Source organism: Microtus ochrogaster, chromosome 2 (assembly GCF_000317375.1).
Source record: "Microtus ochrogaster isolate Prairie Vole_2 chromosome 2, MicOch1.0, whole genome shotgun sequence".
Taxonomy (NCBI): Eukaryota; Metazoa; Chordata; class Mammalia; order Rodentia; family Cricetidae; genus Microtus; species Microtus ochrogaster.
This window is the reverse complement of record NC_022010.1, coordinates 49,393,573-49,415,792: the sequence shown is the minus strand read 5'-3', so window position 1 is coordinate 49,415,792 and position 22,220 is coordinate 49,393,573. Positions and strand designations below refer to the sequence as shown.

The 22,220-nt window shown below is 44.8% G+C and overlaps 2 protein-coding genes across 3 annotated transcripts in view; both read left to right on the top strand.

Annotated features, from left to right (window-relative positions):
• Positions 1-10,505, top strand: part of Poglut1 (protein O-glucosyltransferase 1) — a 25,568-nt gene extending 15,063 nt beyond the window's left edge. For both annotated transcript variants that reach the window (XM_005344985.2, XM_013352442.2), the window contains 5 exons: positions 1,330-1,429; positions 4,049-4,107; positions 6,085-6,252; positions 7,933-7,989; positions 8,820-10,505. In XM_005344985.2, coding sequence (XP_005345042.1) covers positions 1,330-1,429; positions 4,049-4,107; positions 6,085-6,252; positions 7,933-7,989; positions 8,820-8,976 — 541 coding nt within the window. In that variant the 3' untranslated portion in view covers positions 8,977-10,505. The remainder of the gene's footprint in view (positions 1-1,329; positions 1,430-4,048; positions 4,108-6,084; positions 6,253-7,932; positions 7,990-8,819) is intronic.
• A 2,622-nt stretch (positions 10,506-13,127) lies between these two features.
• The window catches only part of Timmdc1 (translocase of inner mitochondrial membrane domain containing 1), a 24,896-nt gene continuing 15,803 nt past the window's right edge, over positions 13,128-22,220 (top strand). Inside the window, exons 1-3 of the mRNA XM_005344984.2 lie at positions 13,128-13,442; positions 15,786-15,951; positions 21,682-21,770. Coding sequence (XP_005345041.1) covers positions 13,249-13,442; positions 15,786-15,951; positions 21,682-21,770 — 449 coding nt within the window. The 5' untranslated portion in view covers positions 13,128-13,248. The remainder of the gene's footprint in view (positions 13,443-15,785; positions 15,952-21,681; positions 21,771-22,220) is intronic.

Here is a 22,220-nt window from a genome sequence, read left to right as displayed (position 1 = left end):
TGCTACATAGATTATTAGAAATGGGTTAAGAAGCTGAAACTAATGGGCCAGGCAGTGTTTAAAAGAATACAATTTGTGTGTTGTTATTTCGGGGCATAAGCTAACCAGGCGGCCAGGAGCCGGGCTGTGGAAAGCAGCCTGCAGCTCCCACAACAAACATGTAATCACTCTGGTCTTGTCTTTTTTTTGTTTGTGTATATTTTGAGACAGGGTCTCACTTTGTAGCCCTGACTGGCCTGGAGCTCTCTATATAGTTCAGACTGGCCTTGAACTCACAGATATCCTCCTTGGCCTCATGAATACTGGGATTAAAGATATGTGCTTCTATGCCTAGCTTGTTTTCAAATTTAAATACTATATTGGTTTTCAACTTTAAATATTATATATTCATGGTTGGCAACCAAGAATAGCCATCACAGTGCACGACAAAGGCCATGTAGCTATTTTTTTGGTGAGTGGTGGTTATGTAGCCACACAGCTGTAAAAGGCAATGATGATAGGTATTGGTTGAACCATCTAAAAAAGAAAACCATTCCCTGAAATAGAGCTGTGGTGACTAGAACATCAGTGCCTTAGGGCTTCTGTGATGAAACACCATGACCAAAAGCAACTCTGGGAGGAAAGAGTTTATTTCCTTCACAGTTCCACGGAACAGTTCATCATCAAAAGCCAGGAACTCACAGCTAGGAACCTGGAGGCAGGAACTGATGCAGTGGCTGCAAAGGAGTGCTACTTACTGGCCTGCACAGCCTGGTTTCTTACAGAAACCAGCCCAGGGATGGCACAGCCCACAATGGGCTGGGCCCGCCCCCATTGATCACTGATTAAGAAAATGCCTTACAGCCAGATCTTAGGGTGACATGTCCTTAACTGAGGCTCTCTCCTCTCTGATGACTCTAGCTTACAATAAGTTGACGTAAACCTAGCCAGTACAATCATATTGACCAGATGCAGGCCATATGTGGTGGCGCACACTTATAATCCCAGTGCCTGGGAGATACCAATCAGGATCAGGAATTGAAGGCCACATTGGCTATATGGTTAGTTTGAGGGTAGCCTGGGCTACATGCAATCCTGTTTCAAAACAGTAAAACTGGATGTAAGTAAAGAAAGACTCAATACTTCCCATCTTTGATGTGTAAATTGGGAGTAGCCTGAACCGCCAAAATGTTGCACTACCCACGATACCCTCCCTTTACTGTACCAGACCCAGAGAATTACCCCATCTGTGCCAGCAGCCACCTCCCTGGCCAGTGCTGCTCACCTTTTAGGGACTTGGGACATTATGGTGTAGGCCACATAGATTTATGTTCTGTATTTTCTCCGTAGGACAAGCCCAGAAAGAGATCCCCTCATTCTTCTGTCTCGGAAAAATCCCAAACTCGTTGATGCAGAATACACCAAAAACCAGGCCTGGAAATCTATGAAAGTAATCAGCCGCCCTCTGACCAGAACCACAGCAGTGGTGACTCTGAGAGCAGTGCCAGCCGGGTAGAATTTCAGATTAGGTGTCCGCTCAGCGGTGAGATGACCGTGGAGCAAGTTCCGTGCACCAGCATTAGCGCGTCTGTAACACTCTGTCTTCAGACTTCACTCACGGTGCTGTGCCGAGTGTGTCAGCCACTCGGCCAGATAGGAAATGTGGGTGTGCCCAGGTCATTACTGCATGGCCTGCAGTAATGGTGAAAGGAGCAGGCAGCTTCACAACATGACTATTTCCTAGTTATTTATGGACACCAAAATTTGAATTTCATGTGAGATTTGAATTTCATGTCTTTTCTTTTTCTTTCTTTTTTTTGAGACAGGGTGTCACTACGTGGCTCTAGCTATACTGGAACTCACTAGATCAGGCTGGCCTCGAACTCATAGAGATCAGCTTGCCTCTCTCTGCCTCCCAAGTGATGGGATTGAAGTTGCATGTCACTATACCTGCAGTTCATGTTATTTTTACATACCAAAGATATATTTCTTTCTCTTTTTCCCCCAGTCCCTTGAAAATGTGAGAATATCTAGAACACGAGTTCTATGCCATCACATGGTGGCCTGGATTTGGTCTGTGGGCTATAGTTCAGCAACCTCTGGTTTAGATGAATGGTTCTCAGTGGCTGTAGAGTAAAACCTAAGAGCTTAAACAGTGCGTTAAATGACTAAGTGTCTGGGGCCAAAGTTCCAGGAATCTTCATTTCCTTAAAAGATGAAAAATGTGACCTTTAGTTTTAAGGTCCATCTGTCCTGACTGTGACTTCTTGTCTTAAGTAAGAATTTAAAGTCCTAATTTTCTCATTTACAATTTCAACACAGCGTATGAGAAAAAAGGTTTAAGCTTCATGGAGAAAAACACAGTGTATATCAGAAATTATTTGCATAAATTTTATTTATACATTTTCATTGTTGCCATAGTGGGGATCAAACCTCAGAGCGCTAGACAGACACTCTACTTGAGCTACACCATTAGCCTGTTTTGTTTTTAATTTAAATTTTTTGTTTTAGCTGGACGGTGGTGGCACATGTCTTTAATCCTAGCGCTCGGAAGGCAGAGATAGGCAGATCTTTGTGAGTTTGAGGTCAGCCTGGTCTACAGAGCTAGTTCCAGGGCAGGCTCCAAAGCTACAGAGAAACCCTGTCTTGAAAAAAAAAAATGTATAATGTGTATGAGTGTTTTGCCTGCATGTATGTATGTAAGAGTACATGTATGTGTGCCTGGTGCCTGCAGAAGAGGGTCCTGGAGTTATAGACAGTTGTGAGCTGCCATGAGGAAGCTTGGAATTGAGCCCAGGTCCTCTGTAAGAGCAGCAAGTACTCTTAACTACTGAGCCCTCTCCAGCCCCACCCTTAGCCTGTCTTATGCAGTTTTAGTCAAACTGGAGCAAAGGAGTTTAAGAAACCTTAACACAAATATGCACAGGAATTCAAGAGCATCCACAGTTAGTGACTTTGAGCCTAACCGGGCTCTGAAACCCTATCTCAAAACCTAAACTAAGCAGGAGAAGGGTAGCACCAGCAAAGAGATGAAGAACCATTCATTTAAACCAGGAATTGCTAAACTATAGCCACAGACGAAATCCAAGCTACCATGTTCTAGCTGTTCCCACACTTTGATTCAGCACACAGGTTGTTAGCGTCCTCCTGTAGAGGGGACGGTGAAGCAAACAGGCAAGAGCAGGCCAGAGGCTCATGGACAGCTCCCGGTGACTGCTGCCAAGTGGGGACGGGAGCTTGCTTTGCTAGGTCTTTGTTATTGTTACTGTTCTTCAAGAAAATTTAGAAATCTGGATTTTCATGATTGATTGATTGATTGAATTTGAGATGGCCTTAAACTTTTGATGCAACTTAGGATGGTGTTGAACTGATCCTCCTGCCTCCACCTTCACTTGAACTTCAACAGTAATATCCCCCATTGGGATTACAGGCATGGTGTGGGCTTTTGTGAGAAATCTCATGCCACCTAGTGCATCTTTTTTCTTTTTTTTCAAATATTTATTTATTTATTATTTATTTATTATGTATACAATATTCTGTCTGTGTGTATGCCTTTAGACCAGAAGAGGGCACCAGACCCCATTACAGATGGTTGTGAGCCACCATGTGGTTGCTGGGAATTGAACTCAGGACCTTTGGAAGAGCAGCCAATGCTCTTAACCTCTGAGCCATCTCTCCAGCTCATGCCACCTAGTGAAATGTTAGCAGAGGCTCAATGAATGTCTCTGGGAGTTCCGGCCGTGAGCTCCATTAGTCAGCGCTGGTGACTGTGTGTGTGTAGTTCCCACGGAGAGAGGTGCGTGATGCACCATGGCCTCTTAGTCCAAAGGAAGGTAGCCTGACTTCAGGTGAGTTCAGACTCAAACCAAACAGACCTGAGTCCAAACTATTTGCTATTAAGATAACATGACACCGAACAAGTTCCCACTGGAAACCTTGGGCTCCTCAGTGGTCTGGTGAAGAGGATAACGCTTCCTGGGCGTATTTTGTTCATCACGATGCTTCAGTGAGGTGATGATGGTGAAATGTTTTAACAGTGCTAGTGGTGAGAACTTCTTTTCACCTACAGGATACCTTGGGAAAGCCAGCTGCTAAGGATGTTCACCTGGTGGATCACTGCAAATACAAGTAAGGCTTCCAGTTACTTATGTCTGTATTGCTTTCTAAACTCTTCACTTTGGAGACTTTCATCTCAAGTGTTAGTTAATTTGGTTGGCTTTCCCTGAGGCATGCAGTGCACTGACCTGAATTAATTACCATTCCTTAAAGTGGCAGGATCACCTCTCTCCACCGCCCTCCTCCCAACAGTTAGATTCCATATTTGCCATAGTGACGCATGTTACAATGCGGAGCTCCAGGTACAACTTGGCATTGGAGCATGTGCATGATGGAGGCCCTAGGTTCATTCCCATCATTGCAACAAACAGGCAAACTGAGGCTGGGAGGAGGCTTGAACTGGGACTCGGGAGTGAGGCCGTTGGTTATACCCAGTGGAACTTGCAGGGTGGTGCTCCTCTGTTGGAGACGGCCACTGAATGAGCAATGCTGAGACGAGAGCAGTCTTCCCAGAGCTCTCTGCGGGGAACATCTTCTCGAGGACTGCTTAGCTTAGACTTGTCTCCCTGTGCCTTGGAAGAAGAGGTGATATCCAGAAGACGGCCTCTCTTTGGCCTGGTGGACTGATGAGGGGAACAAAGATTTGGGAGCCTGACACTGTATGTAGCCGGGGTGAGCTTGAGCTTCTGCTTCTGTCTCCACCTCTCCGAGGCTGGGATCATAGGTGTGTTCCACCGTATGGAACACATGGAGTTTTTTACTCTTTTCAAAGCGTATTTTTTACATTTATTTATTTTGTGTAGATGCATGGGTGCCATTGCATACACGTGGAGGTCCTACTACAACTCAGTAGGATCTGTTCTCCCCTTCACTCTCCAGGCTCTGAAGATGTGGTGCAGGCCTCAAGCTTGGTGGCGAGCACCTGCTGAGCCACTTTACAGCCCAATTTTATTACTTTTGGTTTTAATGTATTTCATTATTATTTCATACCTATATTATATATATAGGTCTAAAAATCTATAAAAACAAAACCAAACCTATTATTCTTCCTGATCTTATCTGTTTTCTACCTAGCACATAGCTACTGGTCCCACATAACCCTTTCTGGAGAAATTATTTCTTTTGTTTATCTGATATTCCTGAAATAACCCAGGAAAAGCAAGGAATTTATGGAAACTGCACAGATATATACTGATGTGGTTTTGAAGACTGAGAATGGGGCATGGTGGCTCAATCCCTACAGCCTTAGCACTTAGAGGAATGAGGCAGGAGGATTTCTGAATCTAAGTCTAGTTTAAGGTGAAGTGCAAGACTATGTTATGGTTAGGGTTTCTTTTTTCTTTTTCTTTTTTTGGTTTTTCGAGACAGGGTTTCTCTGTGGCTTTGGAGCCTGTCCTGGAACTATCTTTTGTAGACCAGGCTGGTCTTGAACTCACAGAGATCCGCCTGCCTCTGCCTCCTGAGTGCTGGGATTAAAGGAGTGCGCCACCACCGCCCGGTCTATGGTTAGGGTTTCTATTACTGTAGTAAAATACCATGATCAAAAAGCACTTGAGGAGAAAGGCTTTATTTTTGTTTCTAGCCTGCAGTCCATCATCCAGGGGATTCAGGGCTGGAACTCAAGGTTGGAACCTAGAGCCAGGTACTGAAGCAGAGGCCATAGAGGAGGACTGATTACTGGGTTGTTGCCTATGGCCTACTAAGCCTGCTTCCTTATATGACCCGGAACAGCCTGCCCACGGACGGCATCACCCCCACGAGCTGGGCTCTCCCATGCCAATCACTAATCGAGGAAACGCTCCTACTGACTTGCCTCTAGGTAAACTGATAGCCGAGTCTTCTCAACTGAGTCCTTCCCAAGTGATTCTAGTTGGTGTCAAGGTGACAACTAACCAAAAAGGAACTAACTCAAAAAAGGACCGAATTATAAAAGGGAAGGAGGGAGATCCTAAGAGCAGGGCAGGAGTGAGGGAACGGTGTGGAGAAGGGGGAGGTATTCTTTGTGGCGGCCGCTGCGGAAAGTGAAGTGTGCTGTCTTCTCTTTCTCAGGTATCTGTTTAATTTCCGAGGTGTAGCTGCAAGTTTCCGGTTCAAACATCTCTTCTTGTGTGGTTCGCTGGTCTTCCATGTTGGTGATGAGTGGGTTGAATTCTTCTACCCACAGTTAAAGCCATGGGTTCACTACATCCCAGTCAAAACAGACCTCTCCAATGTCCAGTAAGCACTTACCTCCCAACTACAGTTTCCTATGGCCATTTTCTCCTAAGTCTCTTAAGTGACTACTTATGTTTCCTCAGGGTGATTTCATTTTCAATTTTCAATGAAATCTCCCCCCGCCCCCCATACACACTGTATACTGCTATGTATTATCCAGGCAGGGATACATGGGATTGAACTTGAAAAGTGCTTTAATTCACAGTGCTCATTCTAACTTAATGTGTATGTGAAGTGAGAGGCTTTGCTCTTTCAACAACTGAAGATAGATTTGGCCTTGTTATGATGTTGGTTAGTGAAGCCTTAGCCGAGTCTTTCATGATGGGAGACAGAAAGAGATGTGGAGAAGGGCCAGGAATGGGAACCGGTTCCCTCCTCTGGCTAGAACAAGAATTTGGAGAGCAAGTTGGAAATTAAATTTTTTTATTTATGTGTGTGTGTGTGTGTGTGTGTGTGTGTGTGGGAAACACTTGTCAGCAAGCATATGCACATGCCATTGTATATGTAGTCGTCAGAGAATAACTCCAGGAGTCTGGTCTTGCCTTCTGCTTGTCTCGGCAACTATGATGTACACTCCAGGCTGACTGGCTCTCGGGCTTCTTGGTGACTCTCCTGTCCCTGCCTCCTGCTGAGATAACAGGATTGCCACCACATCCAGTTTTCATATGGGTTCCAGGGTAGACTTGTCTTGTTTGTCTTGTCAGGCTGTTGCTGCCACCTGCTGAGCCATTTTTCTGGCCCCAGAAATAGTTTTTTTTTGTTTTTTGTTCTCTTTTTTGTTTTGTTTTTTGTTTTTTTGAGACAGAGTTTCTTTGTAGCTTTGGAGCCTGTCCTGGAACTAGCTCGTATAGATCAGGCTGGCCTCGAACTCACAGAGACCCGCCTGCCTCTACCTTCCGAGTGCTGGGATTAAAAGTGTGCACCACCACCTCCCGGCTAGAAATTATTTATTATACTTGGTTTATTATGATTATTGTAGCAATCTTACTTTAACTTGTATTATTTCCCTTTGTCTTTTGTATTTTTTGAGATACCATTTTATGTAACTCAGGCTGTCTTCAAACTTGCTCTATAGTTGGGGTTGAACTCCTGATCCTCCTGCTTCTGCCTCCCATGTGCTGGGATTATCAGCATACACCATGCCCCATCATTCCTGGTTTTGTATATTGAGGTTTTATCTTTGCTGTTACTTTAGCTCTTTAGGCAGGCACCCTGATAGCTTTGTTTTAAAGAAATCATCTACAACCTACTTATCTACAGATTTATCTATTGTCTTTCTTACTTGATATTATGAGTGTGGTTCATATTTTAAAAGCTCAAGATGTGTGTGTGTGTGTGTGTGTGTGTGTGTGTGTGTGTGTGTGTGTGTATGGTGCATGTGTGTTTGTTCATGTGTGTCAACCTTAGGTGGTGTTCTTCAGGGGCCAAACCTTTAGTTCTCTTTGAGACAGAATCTCTTGCTGGGACCTTGTGCTCGCTTATTAGAATTGGCTGGCTGACCACAGCTCCAGGGATCCACTGGTCTCCACCTTACTAGCACAGGAATCAAAAGCACAAGCCACCATTCTAGGCTTCTTCCGTGGTACTGGTGTTGAACACGGGTCCCTGTGCTTGCATGGCAAACGCGCTAGCAGCAGAGCCACCTTCCCAGCCTCTACAGTGTCATGGTTCTTGTCATTTTAGGGAGCTGTTGGAATTTGTAAAAGCAAATGATGATATTGCTCAGGAAATTGCTAAAAGGTAAGCTCTATCCATTTGTCCTTTTTTGTCCTCATCTGTCCTAAAGCTTTCTAAATAGACTGACATGATAATGTCCATACCTCAGCTTCATTACAAAGGTAACCCAGAGTTAAAGCTGTCCTGGAGCCAAATACACAGTCCACGATTGCTCCCTGTTTTACACAAATAGATTTCAGTCTTTTACGATTCATTTTACTTTTAAATTGTATAGACATACAATTTATAGACACAGTTTGTGTCTGTGTCTGGGTATGTGCACATCAGGGCTGGTGCCCAGGGCAGAGGTATCAGCCCCCTGGCACTGGAGATAAAGCAGTACGAGCTGGTCCTTTGCCAGAGCAGTACACCCTTAACCACTGCACCCTCGCTCCAAGCCCCAGACCTCAGTCTTTGAGGAACTAGGACAGATGTTTTTAGCTGAGCGTGATGACTCACACCTGTAACCCCAGCAACGGAGAGACTGAGTCAAGAGAACTGCTTTGAGTTCCAGACCAGCCTGGGCTATGAAGTGAATTGTAGGCTATCCTGAAGTAAAAAGTAAGACATCTCAAAACTCCAAATCACACCAAGACAAAACAACAATGACAAACTGAAGTGTTTATAATGAATATTGGCTGGTAATAATGCTTGCTTTTGGAAACTAACATTAAGTTCTATTGCTAAATACATACATAGGGATAGGACAGTTACAGGGTTGGTTGCAAGGTGCAGGTGAATTAAATCAAATAGAATATTCAGAACAAGGCTCATGATAAAGCAGCCTAACCATTTGTAGGCTTGTTATTTTTAAAGCTTATGATGTAAAATGCTCTTGTTAATCTTATCTCTAGGGGAAGCAGGTTCATCATCCACCATTTGCAGATGGACGACATCACCTGTTACTGGGAGAACCTCTTAACTGAATACTCCAAGTTCCTGTCCTATAATGTAACACGAAGGAAAGAGTATGGTCAGATCATTCCCAGGCTTCTGAAAACTGAACTGTAGTCATCATCGGAGGGCCGGAATCTTGACAGTGGATCTGTGACGTTCTGTGGTGACATGTGTACCATGAGCGTGACAACTAGACTTTGAACACCTTTGGCCAAGCCAAACTTCTACTTTTCCTTATCATGTTGTATCCGAAGGGAGTAACAAGAACGATCTAAAATGTGCGTGATGAACAGCTCTCCGAAATCATAAAAGACAGATTTGGAACTGCATTCCAACCTTCATTTTTCTCATGACCAATCACAGCGTGTGCCTCAGGTCATCTCCATGTATCCTCACTGTGAAACTGACTGGCTCCGTGTGAAGACGCCCTTTGTCCTGTTATTCGGAGCAGACCATCCATCATTTGGCATAATTCATATTTGCAACTTTGAAGTTATTCTAGGCTTGATGTCTGTTGCTTTATTTTAATGTAGAAATCCTGCGGGGTTTGTGAAAAGTACCGCAGTGACCATTTCCTGAAGAGTCGGAGGAAGCAATGGCTGTGCCGTGCAGCGCTGTTGGCCTTCTCTTTTATAGAAGCATAAATTCTTTGGCCCTCAGGAGGTTTCTATAATGCTTCAATTGCATGAGTAAGTTTTGCAGTTGGGTTTCAAGTGCCCATTTTGTGCCTTCATGCCCTTTTTATTCTCTCTCTAAAGGAGAGAGACAAGGAGAAAGATTTCTTAATACATTTAGGAAGCAGTCTTGTTAAAAAAACAAAATGAAACAATGTCCCTGTTATTCTGACACTTCTGAAGTAGAGGCCGGAGGATGAGTTCATGGCCACCATCAGCTACACAAGGGTTCAAGGACAGTCTGACTACACAAGGGCCTGTCTCATACATAAACCTGTGATTTTGCCTTCTTAAGTTAGCAGCAGCAGGACCATCTCAGTTTGCAGAGACCATGATCTTCATATGTGAACACATCATGAAGTGTCAATTCATAGAGCACTTATAGCTGTCATTTTTACTCCTACAAGAGGTATTTTAGTGTAAATCATCATTGGAGTACTTCCTTCCTTATTTCCCTTCTGAAACACATGTATGGACAGTTAGTTCAAGATACATTTCTGACATCACCTCTCTGGGCTTCATTTTTGGTCGCTAGGGACTATTGTAACAGTCTGCTCGTGCCTGTATGATACGCTGTCACACTGTGGTGCACTTACTTGGCTGTTTCTTCCGCTGTTCCGTAAGCTTGATGGTGAGAACGATCTTTTGCTGCTCTTGATGTCCCCGTTATCTAGCACAGTGCCTCACACAGAACAGTTACTGAAGAACCGTGGGGGGACGGGTGAGTGGGGGTGGACTGACACAGTCACCTGACTTAACTAAATTCTATTTTTAAGTTGCTCGGTTACCGACTGTGGAGTGGATGAGATGCATTGGAAGAAATGGATGAATACAGATCGTCTCTTGCCCTCTTGAATAGCAAGGGGTATCTTTGTTTTGAAAACAACAAAAGTCCCGTGGGTTTTATACTGTTCTGTGTACCTCAGTGCGGATGGTTTGAGAATGACGTGTAACACTGTGTAAAGTGAATGCTTTTGGAAATAGTTTGTGTGCTCATACTTGGGGAGATTTTGTTATCGTTCATGCTAGCTCAGCTCCAAACTTACCATTTTCTTCTCAGAAAAATTCATCCTCTCTACTGTGGAAAAGGTATAACCAAATATAATGTGTTTTCTAAGAGTTGTACTTGGTGAACCTGCCCAAGGGAACCTGCCGACTCAAGAGAAAATTGACAACAGGAAAAGCTGTTGGGTTTAGAATTCAGCTCCATGGGCTGGGGAACAAGGAGTGGTTGGTTCCAAGCAGTGATGATTGAGATCCGTCACTGTTGGCTACCCTGTTTGCAAGCCATGTCCTGAGGATGAAAGAGCGTTGTGTTAAAGTGTGCTTTGATCACTCCCCCACGACAACCTTGTGACTTTGAGACCCTTCAGAATGATCAGAGCACAGGACAGGCAGAGTACTTTCCTGTGGTACAAGAAGGTAAGCTCTGATGGCCTGGGAAATATGGGAGGCTGACCAAGTAAGAGAGTTGGAGAGAGATGAGCAAGAGCAGGAACGGGGAGCAGAAGCCAAGGTCCGAGGTAGCAAAGGCAACTTTACAAATGAATCGTTGAGGCTGGAAAATAGCTGAGCAGCAGAGCACTTGCCTGGCATAGGCTCAGTTCCCAGTACCGCCTAATACAACAAAATCAGTCTGTAGGGTTAGTGAAATGTATCTATTATCATTTGTGTCTGTCTACAGGGCACAGGATCCTGGGGATATTTGCGTTATATGTAAATGATTTTGTCAATGTCTGTCCAGCCTTTGCCCTGTCCCCATTCGGAGGCTACCCTGATTCCAGAATGACTCTAGCTCCAGATCTGAGGATCAGTCCCAAAACTTCAAGAATTTGGAATGGCAGATAAATGAGAACACTCAGCTTTTCCTTCAGGTCAGGCAGACAGGCAATACAACCATTTGTTGGTCTTACCAGCCTTATGATCTTCACCCCAGTGCCCACCTTTGAAAAAAAAGGGGGGGGGACCAAACAGGTGCGAACTAGAGCCAGGTATTAGGATCTCAATTCTTTATTCAACAGATAATTACTTGAAGCAGGCAGATCTCTGAGTTTGAGGCCAGCCTGTTCTATAGAGCATAGAACAGCCAAGGCTACACAGAGAAATGGGGGTGGTGGTGGAAATAACAGCTACTTCGGGTTAAACACAGATTGGTGATCCAGAAGGGCAGAGATGAATGTTCAGCTTCAGTCCTCTTGAGAGAACTCAGCAAACAGGAAATGACGACACTGCAGTAAGTGTTGACAGGTGTTTCATCTAAGGCCCTTTTCTGGCCCTCATCTTAGAGGTATCCCACAGTCGGCTCCCCAAATCCTACTTACTATATATACATAGATCTTGTGAAAGTTCCTAATTAATTAATTAGTGCACTATGGAGATGGCTGCAGAGCACCACTGAGCTGTGTATCCAGTCGGGTACTTTAGCTAGAAAAGAAGGAAGTAGGTGAAGGAGTTCGCAAAGAATATGGCATATGTGCTAACTGCCGAGGATTACATATTACACAAACCAACTGGGAATATTTTACCTTGGTGAACTTCTTGTTTTTGCCTTGGCGGTTTGCTTTTAAAAAAAAAATAGTAGGGGCTGGAGAGACGGTTCAGCATGCTGTTAAGAGCATCGACATTTTTTCCAGAAGTCCCCCAGTTCGATTCCCATGAACCACTTAGTGGTTTACAGTCATCTGTAGTGGGATCTGATGCCCTCTTCTGGCCTTTAGGTGTATATGCGATTAGAGAACAATCTACATTTGAAAAAGAAAAAAATGTGTGCGGGTGCGCCCTCGGGAGTCCTGAACTGGTATGGTACGCTGGAACTGGAGTACAGGTGGTTGTGATATCCCTGATAGAAGTGCTGGGAACCATGCTGTGGTCTTGTGAAGCCCGGGCTGGTCGGCCTCATCATGTATGGCCAAATCAGGACTCCTGCACCATTTCCTAAAGGCTTAAATTCCAGTCTTGGGATGCTTCATCCAATGAGAGAGCTTTGCAATGAAAGCTAGACTTCGAAGCACATGTTCTTAGCAGAAGGTAACAGGAAATAATAGTTCCAGTTATTAAGCGATTAGAATTTTAGGTCTTTTGCCCTTTCAGAGTAATAAGCCTATGAATACTTGTATCGGAACCCACGCTATAAAAAAATGCACAGAGCTGATGCTTCAAAAAGCCTTCTCAAATCTTGGAGCTATATGGCTGCCCCTAATGCCAGGGCAAGGGTGAACTCTGGTCGGTCCACCAGAGAAGCTTGGTGAAGCTTGGGCTTGGCACATCGCCTCTCTCTTTCCGCACGCCACCTTGCACTGCATAAAGTACTGTCGCCTTCTGCGTGGGCTTTCCGCGTCTTAAAAGAGTCACCTCACTTAACTCCGTGAGCATCTTAGGCTGAGCGGAGCCCGCCCCAGACCAACTGACTTGACCAAAGACCTTAGCATTTCATTGAAAAGATACCGCCGCCGCCAATTCACTTCCGGGGCACGACCGGCACACACCCTCCCCTGAGCGGAAGAGCTTTCAGCCAGGTTCCGCCGTCGTCCCTCCCCTCCGCCTTTTCCACCGTTAGGGGCAGGACTTCCGGTCTCGTGCTTCCGAGTGAACCAACCGGGGGCCGGATGTGAGGTCCTGTGTCCCGAATATCGTCCTGCTCCGCTGTGCGGGTCACCGTCGCCCACGGTGCTCGCCGGCCCCAGGTTGCCTCTCCGCGGGTTTGGGGGGCGCCATGGAGGCGCCGCCGCCTGCACCCCGCAGCCTCCTGTGCCGGGCCTGGGGTCCCTTTCCCCGAGTCTTTGCTGCCGGCGCTGTGGCTGCGGATTCCCAAGGCTTTGCGGAGGATCGGGAGGCGCACTCCCGCGTCTCCGAACCCGGTTCCCCGGAATCCGGACGGGACCGCCTCCGGCAGCTGTTTGCCAAAGAGTAAAAAGGCCTTGGGTGTGTGGGGAGGGTGACTGGGGGGCGCCGGCCGCGGCACGTGGGCCTAGTGACCACGCTGACGTTCTCTCTGCCCTGCTCGTAGCGTCCTTCTGCACGTGGTTGGCACGCTGGTGTTTGAGGCACACTCATTCAAAGTCACGCTCTTAAAACAACATCGTACCCTAATTGTATATATTAGAAAAATCGGACCACTCCTGTTATTGTCATATGGTAATCACTGGGAACTGTATAAGTTCACACTAACATTCTTTTTCATATTTCATTTGGTCTCAGACTTTGATCTTTCTTGACCAGTAGTGGCCCTATATACAACAAGTGGGAATTGGGGAGGGGCAGAGAGAATTGTCAATTTTGTTTTATTTTGCACAAGAAACCAGAAACAATGACAGCTACAGAAACAGTGACAGCTGTTCTCCCTCCCTTCTCTGCCCGCTCTTTCCTCTCCGCCCCCGGGTTCCCACCTGCATTTTTATGTGTACGTTCATTTTGTGATATGTGCACAGAGGCATCGGAGCTCCGTGAAAGTGGAGTTTACCTGTCAGCAAGTCAGCAGGCAAGGATTCTAGGAACCGAACCCCGATCAGTTTTTATGTAGATGACTTTTTAAAGTTCTGTTCAATGTAAAATTTAAATTATGGCAGTTTTCCTATTAATGTGAATGTAAGGATTTGTTTCCTAAAGAGTTTTAACTAATTTTGTGCATGAAGGCAGAGCGTAGTGATTGAGAATTAGGGTCACACACTTTCAGAAGAAAGCTTGTCATCTAATGGTTCCCTTAGGAGGGTCACTGCAGCAGTGCCATATTGTTAAACTGTTTTAAAGAATCCATCCTGGAAACAAAGTTCTAGTTTTTATGTATTCGAGAGGCATAACATGAATTAAACAGCTCTGCCTTACTTTAGATTGACCTGTGCTGCCTACTGCATAGTGAATTTTCTCAGGACTTTTTTCCCTTGTATGATTTTAAAGCTAGGCATGGAGGCCCGAGCCTGCAGTACCATCCCCTGAGGTGAAAGCAAGAGGATCAGGAGTTCCCAGGCAATGTGAGATGCTGTCTCAATAGAGAGATGACTCTCGCTGTGCTCTTCAGGCGGGCCTGGAACTCCCGGCCTCAGAGATTTTCCCACCTCAGCCTCTCCAGCTTCATGAACATAGCCTGGGGCCATTGTGATGGCTTCTAGTACTCTGTGTAGTACCAGTCTGAGTATATCTTAAAGCCAGTGTTTAGTAAGGCTTTTGACTTTTTTTTTTCTTAAAAAAGATATTTATTGCCGGGTGGTGGCGCACGCTTTAATCCCAGCACTCGGGAGGCAGAGGCAGGCAGATCTCTGGAAGTTTGAGGCCAGCCTGGTCTACAAGAGCTAGTTCCAGGACAGGCTCCAAAACCACAGAGAAACCCTGTCTCCAAAAAAAAAAAAAAAGATATTTATTTATTTATTTATTCATGTGTTTGAATGTTTGCATGTATGTGTGTGCACTGTGCAGGTGCTTCATACCCAAAGGGGTAAGGAGAGTCAGATGTCCTGCAGTTGGAACTGGAGACATTTGTGTTCTGGGAAGTGAACCAGAGTCCTCTGCAAGTACAGCAAGTTCTCTTACCTATTGAGCCATCGCTCTGGCCTCTGGGCTTTAACATCTTTAGAATCCACGTTCCAGATGTTTAAAATTCATATTTTATGTGTTGCTCTTAAAAATCTCATGAATTGGGTGGGAAAGATGGCTCGGAGGTTGCTCTTCCAGAGGTCCCGAATTCTATTCCCAGTAACACTGTGGTGGCTCACAACCATCTGTAATGAGGTCTGGCGCCCTCTTCTGGCATGCAGGCAGAACACTGTATATGTAATAATAAATAAAAAAATCTCAAGTTCATGTGGCGTTTATTAGCTTAGAGCTTAAAAATGGAAGTATTAGAAATATACCAAAGTGTGCTTATTATTGAGTTTTCATAGATGAGCATATCTGTGCAAGCAACACCAGAAATTGTTACCTGTATCCCAGGAGCTCCCCCTTGTGCCCTTTCCTCCAAGGACAGTTATCCTGGTTTTCTGATAGCATAGAGTGCATTTAGTGTGTTGCTGTTTTGGTTTTGGAGCAGGGTTCCATTATATAGCAAAGGCTGGCTTCCAACTCATGCCTCCCCTTCCTCCAGCCTCCTGAGTGCTATAATTGCAATGTCCACCCTTACACCTGACCTGTGCTGCTTTCTGTAGCTGCATTTTATCCGTTCTGCCTGTCACAGAAAGTGTGGTACCAGCATTTGGGATAATTTGGAACACAATATTTTGAATAATGTCCCAACAGCATTTTTTTTTTTTTGGGTTTTAGTGAACAAGAGAAAATTCCAAAGGAAGTTGACTATATCTTGAGGGCAGCTGTTTCAGCAGGCATCATTGGCTGGGCGTATGGAGGAATACCTGCTTTTATTTATGCGAAAAAACGCTACATTGAGCAGAGTCAGGGGGAGATGTATCATAACCGCTTTGATGCTGTGGTAAGTATTGAAGTGCTAATAGGGAAACACCAATTTTACTATTCTCTGTATGCTTCAGATTTGTTAGGTATGTCAGGGTGAAGAAGTTAGATCTACACTTAGCAGCAATGGAACACTAATGCTAAAGTACCTAGATAAATTTTCTTCTTCAGCCACTGTCTAAAAGAAAGATCATTGTTTTCTAGTGTAGCATCTAACGATAGATTACCTACTGAATTTGCTGCATGCCTCTTTAGAATCCATTAGTCTGAAACAGTTCCTGCCAGTCTTGCCCTTGGGCAGTTTTGAAGATTGTAGACCACTTGTAGAATGCCGCTCAATTTAAATCTGCTTGATAGTTTCCATCTTAGGATTTCTATTGCTGTGAGAGACACCATGACCATGACAACTCACATTAAGGAAAACATTTAATTGGGGCTGGCTTACAGTTCAGAGGTTTAGTCCATTATCATCATAGTGGGACATGGTGGCTGCAGGCAGATGTGATGCTGGAGAAGGAGCTGACAGTTTTATATCTTGGTAGGTAGGCAACAGGAAGTGATCTGAGACATTAGGAGAGGCTTGAACATATATGAGACTTCAAAGCCTACCTCCGCAGTGACACACTTCCTCCCACAAGGCCACACCTCCTAAGTAGTGCCACTTCCTTTGGGGGCTATTTTCTTTCAAGCCACCACAGTTTCTCATGATAAAATTCAGATTCGTGAAAGGTGAAAGATTTAGAGGTTCTGAAGAGAATCCCTCCACTCAAAAACCAAAAACATCAGATTTGTGGGCCTTGAGATGAGTCAGTGGCTAAAGACGCTTACCGCCAAGCTAGACAACCTGAGTTTGGTCCCCAGGATGGGGGCAAGGAGAGACCAGACTCTTAATAAATTGTCCTCTGACCCATGTGTATGCCATGGCACACTTGCACACGACAGACAGACAGACAGACAGAGGGGAGATTTAGACTTGTTTTGTGCAATACCCTAGAGTTGATATTTCAGTGCCTTGTTTCAGAAACATCCTGTTTATTCTCTGACTCTTGATGTGAACTTTAGTTACTTGGGTAAGATGAGATCTGTCGGGTTCCTATAATATAAAGTTACTATGTTTTCTCTTTTAAGGAAATACGTATTTTACAGATTCTTGTTAGAAACCCTGAGATTTTATAAATATTCCATTTTAATTTTCCCTGTGCTTTTAGAATTCAATTCATTCTTACTCGAAATGGTTTTTACTGACATGATTGTTGAATAGCCTTTTTCTAATTCTAGCATACTTTTACATTCTAGGTTGTAGTCACCCCTTTATATTAATTTATTCATCCATTTAATTAGTAGATAATAAGAGTGACAATGAGTTGTTCTGAGAAAAGTGTAGTGATTTCCTCATGATGTGAATTTCAGAGTGTACTGACAAACTAGGATAGCCGGAAGCCGGAGGCTGTCTTCACACAGCACAGCGCATGTGCTCTGCTCATGGCCAGAGTGCTGGCAGGAAGTGCAGGATTCTTATGTATAATTTGTTTCTGTCTAGGTGTGCTCAGATTTTTTTTTTTTTTTTCGAGACAGGGTTTCTCTGTGGCTTTGGAGCCTGTCCTGGAACTAGCTCTGTAGACCAGGCTGGTCTCGAACTCACAGAGATCCACCTGCCTCTGCCTCCCGAGTGCTGGGATTAAAGGCGTGCGCCACCACCGCCCGGCTCAGATTTTTTTTTTAAATTTATTTATTTATTAAAGATTTCTGTCTCTTCCCTGCCACCGCCTACCCATATACCCCCCTCCCCCAATCAACTCCCCCTCTCTCATTAGCCCGAAGAACAGACTGGGTTCCCTGCCCTGTGGGGAGTCCAAGGACCTCCCACCTCCTTCCAGGTCTAGTAAGATGAACATCCAAACTGCCTAGGCTCCCACAAAGTCAGTACTTGCAGTAGGATCAAAACCCAGTGCCATGGTTCTTGACTTCTCAGCAGTTCTCATTGTCCGCTATGTTCAGTGAGTCCGGTTTTATCCCATGCTTTTTCAGACCCAGTCCAGCTGGCCTTGGTGAGTTCCCGATAGAACATCCCCATTGTCTCAGTGTGTGGGTGCACCCCTCATGGCCCTGAGTTCCTTGCTCGTGCTCTCTCTCCTTCTGCTCCTGATTTGGACCTTGGGATCAGATTTTTATTCAGTAGAGTTATATTCCATTGCTGTCATTTGTTCTGATACTCCATTTGGCATGTATTTGGGACTATTGTAACCTTTTAGGTAGTTCCTCTGGCCTTGAGGGTTTTTTTTGTTTTTGTTTTTTAAGAAGGGTCTTACTTGGTAGTTCAGACTGGCTTTCAGCTCACAGTATTCCTGGCTGACTCAACTTTTTTCTATTCCTTGAAAGTAGCCATTTCTTCAAGGAATTCAGAGTTGTTTTGGTTTTGTTTTAGTCAAGGTCTATCTATATAGACCTAGCTGTTCTAGAACTCTCTCTGTAGACCAGGCTGGACTCGAACTCACAGAGATCTTCCTGCCTTTGCCTTCCCAGTGCTGAGATTAACAGCGTGCTGTATCACGTCTGGTAGAACTACTGTTTCTTTTAGGGAAGATTGGTATTTAGAAATCAAGCCCCGGGTCCTCTGTGTGCTCTACTCTTCCAAGGTATTATTGTTTTTAGACTGGGGGAGAGAGAGAGAGGGAGGGTACATGCGTGCGTGTCTGTCTGTCTGTCTGTCTGTCTGTCTGTCTGTCTGTCTGTGTGTATGTATCTTGATCCATAGTTTGTGCATTCAGACACTAGGTCAGTATTGTTAGCTATCTTTTAAAACTGTGAGTTCATACTGATACTTTTTAAAAATATTTATTTTATTTTTTTAAGTTGGGGGGGTGTTGCATGGGCATGTGTGTGGTATCCGCCTTGTATGTGTAGGTGTCTGCAGAAGCCAGAGAAAAACATCAGATCCCCTGAGTTGAAGTTACAGGAAGTTGTGAGCTGTCCTGCATGGGGACTGGGAACCAAGCTCAGGTCCTCTGCAAGAGCAGCGAGCCCTTTTAGCTGCTGAGCCGTCTCCAGTTCTCCCAGCCCCTATACTGGTTCTTTGTAGAGAAGTTTTGACTTGCCGAAGGTCATATAGGAGTTTGGGTCATCATGTGGATTTTCTTACAATCCTTACAAATACAAATTTTATCTCATGATGTTATAGTAGACCTGGTGTGTGATGGCTAATAGATAAAAATGTGCTCTGGGGACAGCCTTCTTACCTTTCAGTTCTGAGGTTTTTCCTTACCGCCCTCTAGATGCTAGTGGTAATCTTCCTGCGGAAGCTCTAGTTAGCGCTAAGACACTTCCCTGAAGAGTGGAAATGAGGTCATGGGTTCACTTTTTATTTTTTTTATTATGTTTTTTTAGTTTTTATACATGTATGCGCAGATGTGTAGAATGTCAAGAGGACAGTGTTGGGAGTCACCTTCTACCTTGAGCGCCAAGGTCACTCTGTTTCTACCACTGCTCCCTGTACTCTGGCTTGCTGGCCGTCCAGTTTCTAGGTGACTCTTCTGTCTCCTCCCATCTCGCTGCAGTTGTGCTTCAGTTCTGATGTGGGTTCCAAGGCTCAGACTTGGCTTGTGGGCTTTAGTGGCTAGCTCCTTTTGGCTAAGCCATTAGCTTTTTTTTTTTTTTTTAATTTTGTATAAAGGGTTATCAGTAAATATTTTTTCCTTCTCTTCTTTCCCTTCATACCTATATTATTTTAATCCTTGCTTTTAATTGTTTCTTCAGCATTTGTTTTTTTTCCACACATTTCTTTTGAATATAAAAAGTATTGTTATTTCTGATTTTATAACTGTCATTGAGCTTACTGCTTAATTGGCAGACGGTTAGTTGAAGCTAACACTTTTTGTTTTTCTTTTTTTGTTTTTTTCCTGAGACAGAGTTACTATTGCAGTTCTGGCTGTCCTGGAACTCACTCTGTAGATGAGGCTGACCTCAAACTCAGAGAGGTCTGCCTGCCTCACAGGTGTGCGCCACTGTGCCTGACTGAAACTGGAGCTTCTTAAGCCTTTCTCTTCCTTCCTTCCTTCCTTCCTTCCTTCCTTCCTTCCTTCCTTCCTTCCTTCCTTCCTTCCAGTGGGGTTTACAATAAAATTATTTTTTAAATATGTATGAGTGTTTTGCCTGTGCACAAGTGTGCATGTGTATGTGTGTGTACCATGGGCATGCCTGCTGTCTGCAGAAGTCAGAAGAGGGTGTTGGAGCTAATGGCACTGGAGTTATGGATTGTTATGAGCCACCATGTGGGTGTGGGGAACTGAACTTAGGTTCTCTGGAAGGTTAGCAAGTGCTCTTAATTGCTGAGCCGTCTCTCCAGCCCAACAGTGAACTTTACTGATGGTACTCGAGAGTAGGACTCCCTAAGCCCCTGCACTTCTGGGGGTCTGCGATGGAAACTGAGGGAAGATGCCCAGTGCACTGGGGGTTGAGTTGGGACCCAGAAGCAGAGGATCTTCTGTTCTTGTTGGGATGGGTACTCTGGGGCTTCTAAGCCCTTGAAGGCCAGGTGAATGGGATCCATCACTCTGTTGCCTACCTGAATTGGTTGTCATACCAGAAGATGAGCTTTACAGGGTGGTCATGGACAGCAGTGACCTCAGCATCAAAGATGGAAGAGTGGGTATCACTATTAAAGATGCAGGAGATAACCTGGCATTTGATACAGCTCTGTGTGCCCTTTAGGGTGGCTTCCAATCTGTATTTCACTACCTGATGCCATTTTATTTGGCAGTTTCTTCCTCAGGCAGCAGGCCAGACTCGTGATGAATTACCGAGGGTGGGAACCTGGAAGACCATGTCCGGAAGCTCCCCCTTAGCTCTGATACGACCCTGTGCACAACCATGGCAACACTAGTAGTTGCAGAGCCACCCCACAGCCCCATGCTTGTTTCCCAAAGGGCTGTCCATGGTCTTCTGGATTGGAATCGATGAAGTTCTTCCAAGGTGCTGGAGTTGTCATGGATGACCTTGGCCCAGGGGGTGAGGATAAGGGTAAACAGTGGTACAGAAGGTACTGCTTATGGTTTTGAGTGAGCTGTTAAACCCGCCGCCGTGGTTCACATCTATCACAGGCTTGGGATCATCAGAAGGGGCGGAGATGATAACGGTTTTGGCTCCACCCTTCAAGTGGGCCCTGGCCTTCTCTATAGTAGTGAATATGCAGGTAGACTCCACAGGGTGTTTGTCATCAGCGTCAACTTCATGTGTTATTGATGGGATCTCTGTCCTGGAACATGGAGATGGCTTTCCCTGTGATGACGGGTTTCTTCTCATTGTGAGCCATGACCATGCTGTGGAACTTGCCGTGGTTGGAATCATACAGGAACATGTAAACCATGTAGTTGAAGTCAATTAATGGTCATTGATTAATGGGTCATTAACTTCTTAGAGATAAAAGTAGCTCTGGTAACCAGGTGCCCAGTACAGCCAAATACTTCCTTCCAGTCTTCACCATCATGTATCAGGGATGTAGCTGGCACTGCATGAGAAGATATGGTTGTCTCTCAAACAGGGAGGAGCCATAGCATCTTAGCCCTTTTCTCTTTGACTCCCAAGGTTTTGCTCGTGTTAGTTCTTAATGATCATTATAGAATTTTTTTTCCCTATGTTTCTATTTAGGTGTACCTGATTAATTTGCAGCTGACATTTCTGCAGTACAGTTTTAGAATAAGGAAAATATCAGAGTATCTTGGAACCTCACCGCATTTTAACAAATTATTTTTAGCAAAGTGCACACCGAGCTGCCACGAGGGGCTTCATTCGGTATGGCTGGCGTTGGAGTTGGAGAACTGTGGTCTTCGTGACCATATTCAAGTAAGTTCTCAGTTGTGCAAGAAAGTCTTCATCTTTGGGGGGTAGGGGAGAGTCTCTTGGTGACCTAGAACACAGTGCAGTCTAGACTGGCTTCAGACTGTCATTCTCCTGGAATTGAGACATGTGCCACCATGTTCTTTAGGAGAGCATCCTTTGTGCAAGAGGTGCTATGAAACTGAACACACACATAAACTTGTCTCTTAAAAATTCTTTTACATGTATGTGCGTATCCATGTCCGTGTCTGTGTGCAAATGCCTGTGCCATAGTGTACATGTGGCAGTCCAAGAACAACGTGAAGGAATCAGTTCTCCTTTCACCGTGTAACCCTGGGGACTGAAGCAGGCCAGGCTTGGCTGCAGAGTCCTTACCCAGAGTCGTGCCACTAACCCCATAGTGCCCTTTTCTTAATAACTTGTATGTGCATGAGAAATTGGTTCAGTATTAGTTCT